Below are 20,000 nucleotides of genomic sequence, written 5' to 3'. Positions count from 1 at the left end.
ACATGATTCAGGATGGGAAGTGACATGACTCTATTCCTGGACCATGCTCCATCATCTATCCCTTTTTTTTATTTTTAAACACAGGATATCCAGAGTGGCTTTGCCTTAAGGTGCTGTAATTGTTATTTGACACACGAGTACCCTATAAGTGAGAAAATTATGAATAATATTAGAAAAGTGAAAGCGTTGTGTGCAATAGTCTGTTACCAGGAATAGGGATGCAAACCATGTCCAGTACTATCAGTAATATTATTATACTTATCAGAAAAATCTAGAGAAAATAGCTTAAAAAGAGACCCATGTGATTACTAGTTCTGGTATCTTGTAGAAAATAAACCAATATTTGCCTTTAGTAACAATATGAATGTTATGATGTCCTATACAGATGGAAAGTAAATTGCATCCCAAGGAAAAATTAAACACAGTCCCTTCTTCACACATATGGATGAGTCTGTTATGCTCCCAAGGTCCAGTCATAAACATATTATCATTAGTAAAGATAGCAGGAGCTGGATCTGTCCAAACTACAGGGTGAAGTAAAGGATGAGGAAGAACAATGCACATGTTCAGGGATGCTCACGGCAGATGCACATGGCCAGGACAGATAGCGTCACTAGAAAAGACTCTCCCTTGGTACATACAGCCTTTCCTAGACCCCAAGTGGACAGACTTGACTTCTGATGATATGCTCACTATCTCCTTTTGCTCTTTAACTGAAGATTTGCTATCTTTCTGGTGACTTCCGCTGTCTGCTCACCCTCTACCATTGTCTTTGATGGCCCACAGCCAGAAGAGCTGAGGAGGCTTCCGTAATACTTCAGTAGATCCATCAGCAATGACAAATACCCCTTCCCAATTTTTCCAGCCAGCCAGGATTCAAAGTCTCAAATTGTTTAAACCACACAGGCCTGTTTAAAGGCAGTTTAGAGTGCTCTGTTCAGAAATGTATTTTAGTTCTCAAACATGTATCACATGCAGGCAAATTTTAAAAATAAGTGCAAGAATATCCCTTGGTCTCCCCCTTTTATGCCTTAGTTAATTGTTGTTTTAATGTTCTGTGTGCTCTCTCAATTATATCCTGGCCTGGAGGATTATAAGTAATGATTATAATACAATTAACATTGGATTCTTTAAAGAACTTCTTAAACTTTTACTAGTATAGACTGGTTCATTGTCAGTTTATATAAAAGTAGATGCTCCCATAACAAAAATGTGTTTATGAAAAAGAACATACTGCACAAGCGTTCTCTGAGGATTGAGGCATAGCCCCCAAATTCTTGGAATATGTATCAACGCAGACATGCTGTTATGGTATCTGAGGAACAAGAGCAATGTGAGTGACCTCCATTTACCTGAATTGGTACTTTAACTCTGGAAATAACCTCGGCTATATGACCATGACAGTGTAAGAGAGCACACAAAGGCCATTCCTGCACAACTGTCAGGTTTGTCTAAGTGGGGTGTGACACATGAAGTCCATGAGCATTTGTGTGTGTGTGTGTGTGTGTGTGTGTGTGTGTGTGTGTGTGTGTGTTGATGTTCCTTTTGTGGAGAAGTAAATACAAGGCCGGTTGGTGCATCGGCTTTCCTGTTCCCTTCTGCAATAAAACCAGGGAGGGTTAGAGTGTGCACAAGTGTGAGAAATACACAAAGGATATGTGCAAGTTTCAACCAGAAATAGTAATGGGAGCATAACAGGATTTGAAAACAAAACAGAAACAGTTTCTATTGCTGAAAACAATCCAACTGCATAGCGAAAATCTGAAATGTTATTCAAGGGCTCATGAATGAACCATAGTAGATGAAGCAAACAACAGTTCCACCTGTTGGGCTGAGGAAGAAGTATGGATTGATTGATGAGTATCTGGACCACGAATCCCTCCTACAGCATTAGATGAGCCATCAGTAACATAAGTACCTGTCTGCGGAGTAGGAGGAAGCTGGACAATTTTTATAATCACGAATTCAGTTCATATGAGAAAATGCCACATCTTGCCAGCTGGATAACAATTTCCTATCCTTCTATGGTAATCTACAAATAAAATATGAAAATCCATAGAGTTGGGTTTTGTTTTGTTTTTTATTATTATTAATTTATTCTTGTTACATCTCAATGGTTATCCCATCCCTTGTATCCTCGCATTCTTCCCTCCCTCCCATTTTCCCCTTATTCCCCTCCCCTATGACTGTTCCTGAGGGGGATTACTACCCCCTGTATATGCTCATAGGGTATCAAGTCTCTTCTTGGCAACCTGCTGTCCTTCCTCTGAGTGCCACCAGGTCTCCCCCTCCAGGGGACATGGCCTAATGTGAGGCACCAGAGTATGTGAGGAAGTCATATCCCACTCTCCACTCAACTGTGGAGAATGTTCTGACCATTGGCTAGATCTGGGTAGGGTTTTTTTGTTTTGTTTTGTTTTGTTTTGTTTGAGACAGGGTTTCTCTGTTTAGTCTTGGCTATCCTGGACTCCCTTTGTAGACCAGGCTGGCCTCGAACTCACAGCGATCCTCCTGCTTCTGCCTCCCGAGTGCTGGGATTAAAGGCGTGCGCCACCACGCCCGGCCTCGAAAACCCATAGAGTTGTGTAATGCTCTTAAACATTGTTATGGGTAATATAATTCAGCAACAAGAGTAAAGAAAGCAGTATTCCGTGGCCCTTATGATGGAAATAAACCCATTCCAAGTGTTTACTCTCTTGTGCTGTACTACTTGTAGGAGACAATTTAGTGGGAGAAGCAACTAAGTTTAAAGGCAGCAAAGGATCCTCATGATACACAAATCTCCCTTTTAGTCTGGATTCTAATAGCTGTAGTTGTTTTCTTGCCTCAGGAGATACTATGTGAGAACTGTGAAGTCATGTCTCACCTTCTAGTTTTATATGGTATCATTAGTGCATAACTGGGTATTCCAAACATAGGATGCATCCAATTAACACCCCTAATCATTTCTGAAAGAATTTTTAAATTGTCTTATTTAATGGACTTTTTTTTTTTTTTTTTTTTTTTTAAGTTTAACAGTTGGTCTAGTTACCAGCTGTCCCAAATATTGCAGTGTCTAGTCATTATAACTTTTCAGGTGCAATAAGCAGCCCATTTTTAGGTAGCGTATCATTGTAGCTCTTCCTCTTTGAAGGTCACCAACAGTATATTATCCATATGAGTTAAGTAAGCTTGACAGAAGTCTTTTCACCTAGTTCATCTTCCTTTTTAATATTGTTCCAGACTCTGTCCCATACATCTTCAACTAAATTTGCAGGCAATTGAATAGTTGTGGTTTTAATACTTGTGCTCTATCTTTTCTTTAAAAAATTTTTTTTCACAAGCTTGACAAACTCAAAGCCTTTCTGGTTTCTACCTTATCATTCTCTCTCACCTCCTTCTCTGAGGGCCCCACACTCTTCTTTTGTAGCTGACTTTTTGTCCCTGTTGAGTGCACTTGTCATCGTCCTACAGGGGATCTGGAAGGATGGAGCCAATAAATGAGGCCGACTAAAGTCTCATGCAATGGTCAACTTTATTCAGGGCCCAATACACTTTATATCTGAGGGTTAAGAATGGTCAAATGGGTAAAGTCTTCATGACTTCAAGCTGTATACAATCACAAGGACAAACCAGACATGGAAAACAAGTTTTTCCCTTAAGGCACACAAAAGATAGTTTAGCATTTAATTGAATAACAACAGCAAGCAACGACTAATCCGAAGAAAACTCACTCTTATCCGCTGCACATGGGAGAAAGACAAAAACACATGCAAGAACAATTCTGTTTTGAAGAAACCTAGGTCACAAGATTCTTGTATTCTTGGGCTGTTCTCACAAGCACTGGGATGACTCCATCCCAGGACCATGTTCTGACAGTACACTTAAATTTTTATTGAAATTGAGAAAAATACATAAAGCCCTTTTTATAATATGTAGTCACACACACATATAAAACACATCACTTTAAATAGTTATATAATACATATTCCATATATATTATAAAAATAGGTATAAAATGAATCCATTTTTTTTTTGGTTTTTCGAGACAGGGTTTCTCTGTGTAGCCTTGGCCATCCTGGACTCACTATGTAGACCAGGCTGGCCTCTAACTCACAGCGATCCGCCTGCCTCTGCCTCCCCAGTGCTGGGATTAAAGGCGTGCGCCACCACGCCCGGCTTTGAATCCATTATTTTTTGGAGGGCTTCAAGGTAATTTTTGTTAATTCAAAATATCTAATACATAAAATGTATATATTTCTTTAGACCATTTACACACTTGGTGTCCAAGTAAGACAGAATAGTGCAGCAGATCTTCTGGACCTGGAATTACAGGTAGTTCTGAGCCATTGATGTGGATGCTAGGAACCAAACTTGGGTACCCAACAGGATCAGTACTACTGAGACAACTGTGCATCACCCAAATATGCCATTATAATGCAGAAGATGAAGATGACCTATTACTCCTCCACGTTCTATCACTTGTAATGTGATGACAGCCTCTGCCTCACGGTCATCAAAGTATTGAATGGATTACTCTCCCTCTGTGAATGGACATGGCACACTGCTTTTTATGATTGGTAGCATCATTCTCTTCATATGAGTAAAGACAAGGAAGAGTTTAGTTGAGTATAGACGAGTCCAAGAGTATATTAGTGAAAGTTCCACAACTTTTACTTTTACTACATTTACTTACTTTTGTTTTTTCAGACAGGATCGCTCTACATAGCTATGTGTGTCCTGGAACTCACCATATGGACCAACATGGCCTCAATCTAAAAAAGATATATTTGTGTGCCTCCAAAATGCACCACTAGGCCCAGCTGAGATATGTCATAAAATGACCTGTTTTTTAATCAAAAACAAGTAATTTAAGATTTAAACAAGAACCATCATTTTGTTGAACAGTAACACCATGTTGAATGCTACATTGCATTAATTTCGATTGGTAAATCGTTTCCTATGTTCTCAATATTTTGGTTATTTTCTTTGCTTTGATAATTTCATCTAAAGAACTTTACCAGTATGTAAATGCCTGTGCTATAGTATACATGTTTAGGGCAGAGGAAAACTCACAGGTGCCTATTCTCCACTTCTTTTATATCAGTACTAAATATCAAAGCAAAGCAGTCAAGTTTGTAAGCAAGTGCCTTGAATGGCTGAATGACTGCAGTGGACCTTATGTATGTATATGCTGGGATGTGGGTGTGCATATAGCCCAAGTGCAATGATCAGAGAAACACCTGTATGAGTAGTGTGGGCCTTCCAGAGAGTAAGCTCATGTCATCAGGCGCAGCAGCAACCACCTCTACCCACTGAGACAATTCTCTGTCATTCAGTTGTGTTCCTGAGAAACCATTAAGAACAAGTATTTATTCCTCGGAATAAACATAACCCATAAAAATGGATGGCAGTATAAATATTTTCATTTGAAAATAGGTTTCATTATTCAAATTGTTCAGTGTGCGTCTATCCTTTGGTGACACTTTGTATACAATTTGAAAACAAGACAACATTTTAATGATGAAATGGTTCTGCTACTCTTACATGAATAACTGAGATGGCTCAGTGGGGGAAAGTGTTGGTGTGCAAGGCTTTACTGCACTTATTAGATTCATTTGTTTCTCTCCAATAGGAATTTTTTTATGCCTTTGAAGAAGACTGTAACATGCAGAGGCATTACCACATTGATTACACTTGTAGAGTTTCTCACAATATGATTTCTTTGACATGTTTGAAGATTACACTGATGTGCCAAAGCTTTACTGTATCAATTACATCCATAAGGTTTATCTCATGTATGACTTCTTTCATGTTTTTGAAGATTACTTCGACTTGCAAAGGCTTTACCACATAGATTACATTCATAGGGTTTGTTTCCAGTATGACATTTTTCATGCCTTTGAAGATAAATGACATGTGCAAAGACTTTACCACACTGACTACACCCATAAGGTTTCTCTCCAGTGTGGGTACTTTGATGTATTTGAAGATTACTTTGACATGCAAAGGCTTTACCACATTGCCTACATCCATAGGGCTTCTCTCCAGTGTGAATTCTTCCATGCATTTGAAGATTACGGCGGCTTGCAAAGGCTTTGCCACACTGACTACATTCATACGGTTTCTCTCCAGTATGAGTTCTTTCATGTGTTTGAAGATTACTGCGACTTGCAAAGGCTTTGCCACACTGACTACATTCATATGGTTTCTCCCCGGTATGAGTTTTCAAGTGTTTTTGAAGACGACCAAAATGTGTAAAGCGCTTACCACACTGATTACATTCATAGGGTTTGTCTCCAAAATGGCTTCTTTCATGCCTTTGAAGATAAATTACATGTCCAAAGGCTTTACCACACTGATTACAAACATAGGGTTTCTCTCCTTTATGAGAACTTTCATGTATTTGAAGATTACTGCGACATGCAAAGGCTTTACCACATTGATTACATCCATAGGGTTTCTCTCCAGTATGAATTTTTTCATGATTTCGAAGACTAGTGAAATGTGCAAAGGCTTTACCACATTGACTACATCCATAGGGTTTTTCTCCAGTATGAATTCTTTCGTGTATTTGAAGATTACGGCGACTTGCAAAGGCTTTGCCACACTGACTACATTCATACGGTTTCTCTCCAGTATGAGTTCTTTCATGTGTTTGAAGATTACTGCGACTTGCAAAGGCTTTGCCACACTGACTACATTCATATGGCTTCTTCCCAGTATGAGTTTTCAAGTGTTTTTGAAGACGACCAAAATGTGTAAAGCGCTTACCACACTGATTACATTCATAGGGTTTGTCTCCAAAATGGCTTCTTTCATGCCTTTGAAGATAAATGGTATGTCCAAAGGCTTTACCACACTGATTACATTCATAGGGTTTTTGTCCAGTATGAGAACTTTCATGTATTTGAAGATTACTGCGACATGCAAAGGCTTTACCACATTGATGACATACATAAGGTTTCTCTCCAGTGTGAATTTTTTCATGGTTTCGAAGACTAGTGAAATGTGCAAAGGCTTTACCACATTGATTACACACATAGGGCCTCTCTCCAGTATGAATTCTTTCATGTATTTGAAGATTACGGCGACTTGCAAAGGCTTTACCACACTGAATACATACATAGGGTTTCTCTCCCGTATGAATTCTTTCATGTGTTTGAAGATTACTGCGACTTGCAAAGGCTTTATCACATTGATTGCATTCATATGGTTTCTCTCCAGAATGATTTTTGAAATGTTTTTGAAGACGACTGAAATGTGTAAAGCGCTTACCACACTGATTACATTCATAGGGCTTGTCTCCAATGTGGCTTCTTTCATGCCTTTGAAGATAAATTATATGTCCAAAGGCTTTACCACACTGATTACATTCATAGGGTTTTTGTCCAGTATGAGAACTTTCATGTATTTGAAGATTACTGCGACATGCAAAGGCTTTACCACATTGATGACATACATAAGGTTTCTCTCCAGTATGAATTTTTTCATGGTTTCGAAGACTAGTGAAATGTGCAAAGGCTTTACCACATTGATTACACACATAGGGCCTCTCTCCAGTATGAATTCTTTCGTGTATTTTAAGATTATGGCGACTTGCAAAGGCTTTATTACATTGATTACATTCATAGAGTTTCTCTCCAGTATGTACTTGAAGATAGGGTTTTACTTCCAAATGAGTGAAATTTTTGTGTAATTGTAAAGAGGAATCAGATCCAAGGGCTTTATCCCACTGATTATATTCACAGGGATCCTCTTCAGTATTGCTTCCTCTGTAAATGTGAAGATATCTGTGAGAGTTAAAGCCTTTAGTAAAAGGCTCATGTTTCTCATTTCCTTTTCCCATGTGAGTTTTTTCACATCTTTGAACAGAACTGGAAGAACTCAGAGCTTTACCACCCTGAGTGCATTCGGAACATTTTCTTACAGTGTGAGTCACACTACACGTGCAAAGTGAACCAGGAAAAACAGAAGAATTCCCACATTCCCTGTACTCATAAGGCTTTTCTTCAGTATGAATTGGTTGATGTATTCCAACTGTAGTTGGAACACCAATTACTTGTAAACTCCTATCACATTCATGAAGTCTACTCATAGCAGGGAATGCTATGTATCTTCTCATTGCTGTAGGAGAGAGAGGGGTACCCTGTTTCTTTCCACATCCCTTATGATCAAATGGCTTGTATCCTGAGTGACAGATGAAATACCTATTAAAGGAAGAATAACAAATAAAAGGTTTTCAAATTGCATTCACATAGTCTAACCTTTTGTCTCTCAGAGAGATGTGACATAGGAATTCAGGTCTCTCTACTACAACAACCTTCTTGTCTCTCATAAACTGCTCTTCTCACTAAACTATGGTAAGTCACGGCAAGTATATGAGGAACACTTGCTTTCATATAGACTATTTGCTTACAAAAGGCCTTGGACAGACACTGATCCCCTATTGTATGCACCTTTTACAATACTTGAATGGTACTAAATTAAATGGATCGACAGTTCTACAACATGGTTCTCATACGGCTATGATTAAAATGGTGACATCCGTTAAGGCTTCGTGTTGTCTTCTTTCTTAGAGGAATGCCTTGAAAACATGGGTCACCTACTTGCCAGTGAGGCACACTGTTCTGTGAGAATTGAATACTAATCACAAAGCTGTACTTCTTTACAGTGCTTTATTTCCTTAAAGCTTCAGGGTACATTACAATTTCTTCAGAGGTACATATGTATCAACTTGCACATAAAAAGACATCAGTAGATGGAAAGATCTCCCATGCTCATGGACCGACAGGATTAGCATAGTAAAAATGGCCATCTTATCAAAAGCAATCTAAAAATTAAACACAATTGCCATCAAAATTCCAACACAATTCTTTACAGACCATGAGAGAATAATATTCAACATCATATGGAAGTAGAAAAACTCAAGATACCTAAAACAATCCAGCCCAATAAATTAGCTTCTGAAGGTATCACCATCTTTTAATACAAGCTACACTACACAATATGGTATTGGCATAAAAACAGAGAGGTTGATCAATGGAATTGAATCAAGGACCCAGACATAAATCAACACATCATTGGATGCTTGATTTTTGACAAGGAAGTCAAAATTACACAATGGAAAAAAGAAAGCACCTTCAACAAATGTTGCTGGTCCTGCACAAAACTCAAGTCCAAGTGGATCAAGGACCTCAACATAAAGCCAGATACACTAAACCTAACAGAAGAAAAAGTGGGAAATAGACTTGAATGCACAGGAGACAACTTCCTGAATAGAACACCAACAGTTCAGACACTAAAATCAACACTTAATAAATGGAATAAAATGAAACTGAAAACCTTCTCTAAGGCAAAGGACACCATCAAAAAAACAAAATGGGCCAGGCGTGGTGGCGCATGCCTTTAATCCCAGCACTCAGGAGGCAGAGGCAGGCGGATCGCTGTGAGTTCAAGGTCAGCCTGGTCTACAAAGTGAGTGCAGGACAGCCAGGGCTACACAGAGAAACCCTGTCTCGAAAACAAAACAAAACAAAACAAAAGAACAAAATGGTAGCCTATGGAATGGAAAAAGAGCTTCATCAAACCCACATCTGCCAGAGGGTGATATAAAAAAAATATTATCAAGAGCTCAAAAAACTAGGTATCAACAACCAAATAACTAAACTAAAATGTGGCGTACAGAGCTAAACAGAATTCTCAACAGAGGAACTTCTAATGGCTGAGAAGCACTTAAAGAAATGTTCAACATTCTTGGCCATTCAGGGAAATGCAAATAAAAAGAACTCTGAGATTCCATCTTAAACCTGTTAGAACAGCTAAAACCAAAAACTCAAGCTCATGCCAGCAAGGATGTAGAGTAAGGAAAACACTCTGCCACTGCTGATAGGAGTGTAAACTTGTGCAGCCACTTTGAAATTAATTCAGCAGTTCCTCAGAAAAGTGGGAGTAGATCTACCTCAAGCCCTAGATCTACTCAATCTATGCTCCACGACCCTTTGAGTATATGCTCAGGGAAAAGAAGGATTGTAGGAGCCAGAGGGGTCAAGGATACCATAAGAAAACCTATAGAACCAACTAACCTGGGCTTATAGGCTCAAAGAGACTGAACCACCAACCAGGACGAATGCATGAAACTGACCTGGACTCTCTGTACATATGGAAGAGTTGTGTACCTTGGTCTTTATGTGGGACCCCTAACAGCAGTAGCAGGGGCTGTCTCTGACTCTGCTGCCTGCCTTTGGGATCCCTTCCCCCTACTGGGCTGCCTGTTCTAGCCTCAATAGGAAAAGATGTGCACAATCTTACTGTAACTTGATAGCCAAGGTGGGTTGAAATCCATGGGAGGGCTCCCTTTCTTCAGTAGAGAAAAGGAGGAAGAGCAGTTTGGTGGGGAGAAGGAAGATGAAGGAAAAGGAGTGGGAGCAGAGAAGGGAGGGGAAACTACAGTCTGGATATAAAGTAAATAAATTAATAAATTTAAAGAATTTTTAAAACTACCTTTCATATCTTCTAGAATTTTGACAATGTTCTTCAATAGTCTGGTCTTCCCATTTGTAGCCTAAAATATAGTACCAAAAAAAGTGTATGACATATTATTGGACATTACTCAAAATTTAAGTCACTATCTTCATTGAACCTAAGAACCATGCCTGATTTAGTCTGCATATTCTTCTTTCACAACTGAAATCCCAGAGAACATCAATAATCAAGAAATGCTTGTCCCCTTATTGCAAAAAAAAAAAAAAAAAAAGCGGTAAGAAAAAAAACAACCCTAATATTCCTACCTATAGTAGTGAGGTTCCAATAGGTTTCCAGCATCACATCTTTGTAGAGACTCTTCTGGAAAGGGTCCAGCAAAGCCCACTCTTCATGAGTGAAGTTGACATGCACGTCCTCATAGGTCACTGCATCCTAGAATATCCCATACACGTACGTCATAAAAATGGTGAGACTTATTGTAAACGTACACTTCATTGGAAATATATTTATATAATTCTGGGTACTTCATTCATTTATTTCACATCACAGAATTTGAAATGCAGTTGCCAATCACCAAGTCAATTTAGAAGGAAACAGAAAAAGAAGGATCACACCTCTCATTTCTGGGCACTCTGAAATATATGTAAGAGAAATGATAGGAGACAACACAGCTGGTGAAGAAAGTTGAGGGGTTGTGTGGTATTGACTGCAGGCCCTCTCATGCCTGCCTTGTGTTTCTGACTATGTCTTGCCTTCGTTTCTTATTTCTGTTCTTTTATTTCTCAATCCTCACTCCCTGGTCTAGGATCTGTTCGATATTGTCCAGAGTGGGCTCTGGCACTCCTGCATCTGGCTCCTGAGTCTTCATTGGTTAAATCAGATGGTTGGGATTTTCATTCATTATAACAACAGGAAAGATAAACAATGAAAGTGCATCCCCCAGAGATTAACTTCCTCCAGAAAGGCTCCTCCTAAATTTTCAATGCACACACTCCAATGAAAGCCACAAGACAGAAACAAATGCTCACATACATCATCCTGCATTCAAGATTTTTCATTTAACCCACATTTTCACACAGGTCACCGACGATGCGTTTAGTCTAACTTCAAAACCCCCAGATTATGTCACAGACCCAACACTGTTTAAATGTCCAAAGTTTCTTTTAACACTCAAGCTCTTGGCTGTGACATCCTGCAAATTCTAAACACGAATTATATCTACCCAACATACAGTGGCACAGAATACACATTTTTAATGAAATAACAAAAGATTGGCCAAGGGAAGCCTGAAACCAACCCTGCTAAGCAAACATCAAATCTTGCAGCTCCATATCAGACACCCAGGGTTTCAGGTTCAAAGGTCTTAGATAGCTTTTTCTCACTGCAACTTTTCACACAGCTCCCTGGCTACTTCCACTTCCTGCATGCAGCTGTTCATGAAAAGTGTCTTGGGTATCTTAACACTTTGTGGCCTCAAGATGCCAACAAAGGTTTCATCTTCAAGACTGCATACAATGAACCCTCATAGTCTTCTCACTAGGGATCATACTCTGCCAAGCAGATGGCTGCAACAGTGCTGAACTAAAAGAGGAAGAATCCATAAATCCTTTAAATTTTATATCTTTTTTCTTTCAAGAAACAGTAACTTACAAACGACGCCAAGACATGGGCTTCTAGCTTTGGATGGACCTGAGCCCACTGGAGCAGAGCAGCAGTAGGCTCTATATGAACTTGCTCCATGGGATTAGGAATCACTTTGCTGTCCCTTTCATAGTCACATGCTTAGCGGGGTGGTGCCGTAACTTACAACATCTATTCTAGGGCAGGTGCCTTCTCATTTGTGGCGCTCATCTCCATGGTAACTGCTTCCTCTGTTTCAGCACGCGACAGCCATCTAAACTATTCAGTGCTCTGCTTCTGTTGCTGCTCTTCTGCATGAGTCATCAATGAAAACCATGCTGCAGACTGAATGTTTTGTCAAGAAATCAGCCCATTACTCTTCCATTCAGGCTTCCTCGACTTCAGGTGACACAGACAGAATACAGACAGATAATATGGCAAAATATTACAAAAAATAAAATCAATCTTATTGACTGTGTGGTCACGTGAAGAAACATGACCAAGGCAACTCTTATAATGGAAGGCTTTTAATTTGGAGATTGACTATAGTGACAGAGGTTTCATCCATTGCCATTATGAAAGGAAGCATCACTGTGGGCAGGCATGGGGCTGAGTGTTCCATCTTGATACCCAGGCAGGCAGGCAGGAAGAAACCCTTGCCTTGCAGTGGTCTTTTGAAACCTCAAAGCCCACATACAGTGATGCTCCTTAACAAACAGGACACACCTATCCCACAAGGGAATACCTACTAATCTTACACAATTACTTCTACTATATATGGGCCAAGCATTCAAACCCAGGAGCTGGAAGCTGATGAATGATTTAAGCCATGACAGAAATATAACCTGAGTAGAAAGAGCTCTAAAGAAAAAAAAAAATGAGAGAAACAGAAAGAGAGATGGGGATGGGGAGGACAGAGAGAGACAGAGAGACCTAAAAAAGAAAACACTGCACAGAAATAGGAAGGAGCCAACTCCTCTGACTGGGTTACAGGCTTCCTTAATATAACCCTCCTTGCCCTGTCTAATAAGAGACTAAAATGTGTCTCCAAGCTTAGATTTAATTTTTTTTTTCTTTCACTATGTGCATGGCTCCCTTCTTTCCATGACTAAAGCTCTGAAAATGTAAGCAAGCCCCAATTAAATGTTGCTGTGGTCTGTAGGCTCAGTTTTCTTAACCAATATATTTTATTATGAACTTATTAACCGAGTGTACGTCCCTTATAACCCGACTAACCAAAACCATAGGAAAAGAGGATTAAAGAATAACAAAACTGTAAGGATATCAGTTCCGAGGAATGATTCTCCTGGCGTTGCCAGCAGGATTTCTTCTGCTGGAACCTGGAGTAACCAGAACCCAGAACCTCAGCAGGAGCCCATAGCCCCGAAGCCTTCCCTCAAGCGGTTCTCTCTAGGAGCTTCTTGAAGTGAAACGATGAACAGCCAAAACTATCCCAAGTCTCCAAAGGCCCCGCCTCCAGTTCTAGGCTCACTTATATATCTCCTCCCAGAGTCTGTTCACGGGATCTTTTCAGCTGGCAACAATCAAGCTCCTGCACGAGGTGGTTGGTCTTCTAGTAGATTAACCTCACCTGTTCTCTCACGAGACCGTTCCAATCCCGCACTTGGGATAACAAAAACAGGTTTATCTCTCCTTCAGTGGTCACAGTTTTTCTTCACAGCAACAGAATACAAACACATATAACAATATTTGGCATCTCAAAGGAGATAAAAATAACTAAAACAAATTACTGACTGTAAAATAAAATCGGACGTTTTGTGGAAAAAGGACTGTCATTACCAAGAGAATATATGAGCTTGCCTCCTACAAAATGTTCCCTGCTGAGTGCTGTATGCTGACAAACATATTGCAGCCAAATTCCTTATGGCTCAATCCTCTCACTGTGTCTGCACTTACCCATATGAGTGAGTTGCCCAGCTGGAAACTGCAGGGGCTCAAGCTAACCTCCAGAAACTGTACACCTACCAATTCAATTCCCTTCGTTCCAATGGTATGAATTAACCCATACAGGAAAAGTACACAGAAAGTCACTCATCCTGAGCCCTCAGATTCTTCTGTATAACAGAGACTCCTGCAGCTCACTGCCTTAAACCTACAGAACTTGTAATCCAGCCATTGGACAGCCTGTTTCCCCCTGCAGTGTATACAATGAGCTCTTCCATTTATTCTGACCTCAAGGGAGAAGCCATGCTCCCAACACAACCCCTTTTCATGTTACTGAAATGGAACGCCCACTCCATGACTCAAAGGGGCAGATATCAAATTGCGTGGTGCTACAAAACTTTATTCCAAGAACTGAGTGGTAGAGCCAGAGGAAGGTACCACCAGTGCCCTGTGGGGCTGCATACTGGGATCCAGGAAACATTATGTCACTCTCTTAGAGTCTAATAAAGAAAAATCTCTTCAGTAAATAAAAGCCTCAGCTGCCCAGGAACAGAGTCGATGACTTGTACGCATAGGCCGATGCATTTCCCACGTGACATAAACCTGCAGAAATGCTGATTGCCGTCCTCCTGCTCAACGTTGGCTTCCTTTACAACTCAGGACCACTTGCCCAGGGTGGCACCGACCACAGTGGGAGGAACACTCTTAAATTACTCATTAACCAAGAGAATACCCTAAACATTTGCCCATAGGCCACTATCACTCTAGCTGGTGTCAAGATAACAAAATCTAACTAGCATACAGACTGAGTCATCTCCCAGTCCCCAAAAGACAGATTTTTAAACAATTCTCAATTCTCTCAACTCTCAGTTTTCAGCATGTGCATGTGGACATGCACACATGTGTAACATTTGGAAAACCTGTCATGTTTAGATTGGAGACATGGCTCAACAGTTAAGACCACTTACTGCTCTTGCAGAAGACCTGGGCTTGGTTTCCAGCACTAACGTGGTGGCACAAAATTATCCTTAGATCCTGTTGCAGGGCATCAGATACATTATTCTGTCTTCTGTGGGCACCAAACACCCAAGTGACAAACATATATACATGGAAGCAAAACACTCGTGCACACGAAAAAAATTTAGTAAGTTAAAAATAGACTCCCGTGTCTCTTATATGTCAGCATGGATAAAATGGCCAGAAATGCATAGAGATGTGACTAATATAAATAGTAAAAACTGTAACTTTGTAATTAAGAAAATCAAGGGACTCGTTCAAAGGAAAGTTCTATTATCTTAGAGAGGAAGCCTCAATACTATTTCACTATAGAATCAAAGCCATGTAGATTTAACAAAAGTTAAATAAAAAGTCTAACGATTTATGCTATGGACATCAGAAAACTGATGACAAACGGTCATCTTGAATGAAAACCTGACAACACAAGACTGAATAAACTGCACACACCGTGACACCATCTGACCTCAGAACTCCCCATACACCTGCAATATAGTCTGTGACGTTTGGGAAAGAATAAAGAGATCAACAGAACATGAGAGAAAACTTGAGAGAAAAACACACTGCTGGGCCAAGTTTTACACAAGAGGCCAGGAAACTCTGTAAGTCTGGCTTTATTAACACACATGACTGGACCACCGTGGCTTCTACATGCAAATGTGTTAATAACACAGACTTCCCACTAGCAGAGAAATTAACTGAAAGTCAAGTGCCAAGTGCAGAACTTCTAGAATACACTAGAGCTCTGGGAATTCGCAAATCAGCCTTCCCTTAGGACAAGGAAAGCCGCGCCTGCGCACCCACTGCGGGATGACGTCATCAATACGGAAGCGCGGCAGCACAGCCCCCCAATCCCGGCGTTCTGTGCTGGCGCAGTCCCGGGATATTAGATGTTCAGAGGCCGCCGGCAGAGGGAGTTGCCGGGACCTCACGGGACGCCGCCGGCTCCCGCACCCCGGGACGAACCCCACGCGCGCTCCCGCGGCTCCTCCCCGCGTGGGGACCGCGGCCCCGCTCACCATGGCGCGGATCCCGAGCTCGCCCGGCTCTCCTCACAGCTCCCGGCAGCCGAACCCGAGAGGCTCCTACAGACGCAGCCCAGCCTGCAGCCTGGAGGACCGGAAGTGCCCGCCCCCATTCTGACTGACAGTCCGCCTCGAGGCCCTGATTGGCTAGTGAGGCCTGAGTGACAGGAGCAGCTCCCTTAGGGACGGAGTCACTGCACAGCGGTTCCCAGCCCTGGCTTCCTCCCCCTCAGGCACAGAGCTGCCCAGACCCGCGGAGTTGGACATCGCGGTAGAACTTGCGCCTGCACTGCAAAGTCGTCCTGCACTTTTCCTGCACTCAGCAGGCGCTTCTCCGTGTAGGCGCAGGGTCTCTAGCATACAACGATTACTGACTGGACTGTGTGATCCCCCTGCCTCACAACTGAAAGAGCACCCAGCACATCCAGGTCAAGTTTAAGGCGCCTGATTGACGTGCACCAGGCGTCAGCAATTGCAGTGAGGCACACCTAGGACGGCTCACAGCCTTCTCACCTGCACATTGTTAGGCAAACATTAACACTCTCCCAGCCTTCTGTGGTGGCTCTGGCCTATCGTGCCGGCATTTGGGAGGTGGAGGGAGGACGCAAAACTTGACACCAGCTTGGTCTATAACTCCAAACACTAAGAATTACGGTCTCCAAAGGGGAGGTGTCCTGAGAGGTATCCGCAGGTCCTGCATAACCTGATGGCTCGTGCTAAGTAAGTATATAAAGAAGTACATCTCTGATACAGGAATTGCAGAGGGTGTGTGCGTGGGAGGGGCTGCACAGAGTCAACAGAAAGCTATTTAAAGCAATGTTGGCACGAAGAGCATAGAATATTTCACACTAGTATTAAGGACCTCAGCCCCTCAGGTAAAAAGAAGTGTTCCCTTGACTCTTTCAAGATTATGCATCAAGCAGAAAAACAGACCTTGCCAAGTCTGCCCGTGGTCAAGGACAAAGAACTAGTGCCTCTGAGAAAGCCTTGGATTGGTTAGGCTCCCAAAAAGATCCGCCTCCAACCCAAACAAACAGAGGAAGGGTGGATGAGATCTGATAGGCTGTGATCATATGGTGGGGGGAGGATGTCTCCTCTGTCACAGACCTAGGGGAGGGGAATAGGGTGAAAGAGGGAGGGAGTGGGGAACGGGAAGACACAAGTGAGGGGGTAACAATTGAGATGTAATCTAAATAAATTACTTAAAGAAAATGGAAAGAAAAGTATGAATGCACTGAAAGGGCTTAAAAAGAAAGATTGCATGTTAAATTCACATAACAGAAATTAAAAAGTATTAATGATAATTGAAAGTTAATTTTTTGTTGTGAGCCTAGCCTTTAATGGCTGAGCCGTTTCTCCAGCCCTGAAAGTCAGTTTTTAAATACTAATTGGCATGCTTCTGGTGATACGACTTTTAAAAAGAAGACAGACTCACACGAACTTCAATCTGAGAATTGAGGTGTCCTGCAATCCCACCACGGGGAGGGCTGAGGCAGGATCAAGTTGAAGGCCTGTTGTAGCTACAGATTGAATTGATGTAAAAACTTGGGAAACAACCAGACACTGCCTTAAAAATCAGTTTTCATTTAACGCTCAGTGGACAGACGCTTACAAAGGACTCGACAATGACTGCTCAGTATCCTCTCCCCGAAAGACTGAAACAAGTGGTTTTGAAGGGAGAACTGTGAGAGAGGCCACTTGCAACCACGTCTGAGGATCCTGAGGCCAATACCCAGGAGAGAACCCACTCCTGCAGCTTGTCCTCTAACCTTCACATGTGTGCCATGACATGCCATAATCAAAGGGCCCACTGACTGCCACTATAAAGTAGGAGAAAAACTGCACAATTATTATTACTGCCCTATGTATCCCCTTCCTCATCACAGATGCAGATGGAAAGAAGACATGGAGATGTTAGGCCTTCTAGCTTAGGGTCATTCCCAACGAGCTCATAAAACTTAATTAATCCAGTTTATTTGCCATGTGGTCCATTGTCTCTTACCTGTCTCAGTATGTCTAATTTCTTCTTGTCCGCCTGGCAAATCTCCAGCTTCTCAGCTCTTCCCACCATTCCTATCTCTGCTCAGGAGTCCCACCTTTCCTGTCCTGTCTGAGACAGGTGCTGCTCCAAAAAACTAACACTACCAAAATCCTGCCTGGATTCAACTCTCTGCTGCTACAGAAAAGGTTTTATGTGCCTGGCCCTTTAAATGACCCCATGTCCTTCAGGGTCAGTTGCCTATTGGACTTCTGGGAACACTGGAGGACATAGAAAGCCAGCAGAGGATGAGAGCTGGGAGGTGGAGAGGAGAGATTAGGAGGAGGAACAGGCAGGAGGAGGGTCCAGGAGACAGAAAGAGTAAAGTCAGAGAAGACAGTTGATGCCAGAAGAAAGAAGACTGAGTAAGGCTAGAGAGAAGAAGACAAGACCGAGCAGAGTGAAGGGAAGGCTGGAAGTGGATTGGGCTGGCAGAGAGAGCTGAAGACAGTTGGTGACCGTTGAGCAGGAGAAGCTGAGCTGAGCCAACAAAGACACTGTTAGGAGAGAGTTAGGAGAAGAGCCCACACACCAAGCACCTCAAGGCTACAAACTACAGTTACTAAAAGTCACATGATGCTTCATTAAAATAACAACACCAAAAACCTGGCTGCACTCAACTCTCTGCTCATACAGAAAACCACATCTGAATAACACAAAGATGGCCTGGACACAGTGCACAGAAAGATGATCACAACACTTCCCGAGGAATATGTGGTTCACTTCATAGGGGAGACTCTGGTAACATAGATAAAACTGTAGTTTAAGCACATTCCTGAAGAGGAATGATAAACCATTATTGTACGTAACTATGAGGAAAAGCTTTTACAAGATGAATCTACCCTGGAACTGTTGTTGTCTCTGTTACAACCATAGCAGAACAACCACCTGAATGGCCTGGGATGGCGGTGAATTCAGCCCTGACAGGGATGGCTGCAGTCCCACAGGGGCTGATAGTTAAAATTGTATGCGTGGGAAACAGACGGCTTTTGGCATCTTGGCGGCTCTTCCCCCAGCAGCATTAAGGCAGCCACATGGCAGACAACAATCTATGCTAGCTTTGGAAAGGACGGGCTCACCATGTGACCTCACTCCTGTCTTGATGAAAAGTGACGACATGGTGTTGTCCCCGTCTCTCGGATACCCCCAAAATCACCAGGAGTAGAAACCAGTGCAAGGACACGAAGATCTTCATTTGCAGCTTGAGTTGAGCCTCAACCATCAGCAACGCAGTGGTGTCCGGAGGCGCCTGCCTCCCCAAGCACTCTGGTCTCTTCCCCGACAAACCCCGAAGCCTGGGGGTTGGGGTAGGGGAAAGGAGGGCGGAAAAGGCCCCAGCTTGGCAACCGCCTATTGGTTAAGATACATAAGGGGGTTTTGGGTTTTAAAATGATAGGTTACGAGAGAGTGCCACAATCACAAATGGCTCTGGACTTCTTTGTTCTTTGTTGTGGGGGTGGGGAGAATATCTGGACTCGGGCTTTGGTTGGAATGTCCTGTCCCGTGCTGACTGGCTGTGGCCAGGGGAGAAAGGTGATAGCACAGCGGGCCTACATGACTTTAGTCGTGAGCTGGGGGCCCTTTGGTCTGGTTTCCTAGAGACCATATCTCTGGTGAGCAGGGAGGGAATGTGGCCAAGTCAGCCCTCCCTGCAGCTGTTCCTGGGCCTTTAAGCCTGTTTCTTAAAACCTTGCCTTGTTGACCCTGGGATATGGATTTTAATTCTTTCTGGTCTCTCAATGGCATAAAGCAAGCAAGCAAGCAAACAAACAAACAAACAAACAAACAACTCCTCCTAGCTGTGAGGCCCAAACCAGATGATTCTTCCACTATTTCGATAACACTACCAATCCACAAACCACATTCCCTTCTACTCTTCAGCCTCTCTGGCTTCTCTTTCCCCCTCTTTGGCAACAGGCTGCCCACCCAGGCAG

General features: G+C 42.2%; 1 protein-coding gene and 1 long non-coding RNA gene across 2 annotated transcripts in view; both read right to left on the bottom strand.

Moving 5' to 3' along the window:
- Positions 1-5,625: 5,625 nt before the first annotated feature.
- Positions 5,626-20,000, bottom strand: part of LOC127212579 (zinc finger protein 431-like) — a 78,141-nt gene continuing 63,766 nt past the window's right edge. Inside the window, exon 5 of the mRNA XM_051172665.1 lies at positions 5,626-7,586. Within this exon, the coding sequence (XP_051028622.1) occupies positions 5,774-7,586 (1,813 nt within the window). The 3' untranslated portion in view covers positions 5,626-5,773. The remainder of the gene's footprint in view (positions 7,587-20,000) is intronic.
- LOC127212591 (uncharacterized) lies at positions 7,646-16,072 on the bottom strand. Its single transcript, XR_007833594.1, has 3 exons — positions 16,023-16,072; positions 10,770-10,896; positions 7,646-8,189 (listed from the first exon to the last, which is right to left on the bottom strand). It is a non-coding gene; the product is annotated as an uncharacterized LOC127212591 (long non-coding RNA).

The sequence above is a fragment of the Acomys russatus genome, chromosome 31, assembly GCF_903995435.1.
Source record: "Acomys russatus chromosome 31, mAcoRus1.1, whole genome shotgun sequence".
NCBI classification, from domain to species: Eukaryota; Metazoa; Chordata; class Mammalia; order Rodentia; family Muridae; genus Acomys; species Acomys russatus.
Note: the sequence above shows the minus strand (reverse complement) of the source record. Positions and strands in the feature narration are given on the sequence as shown.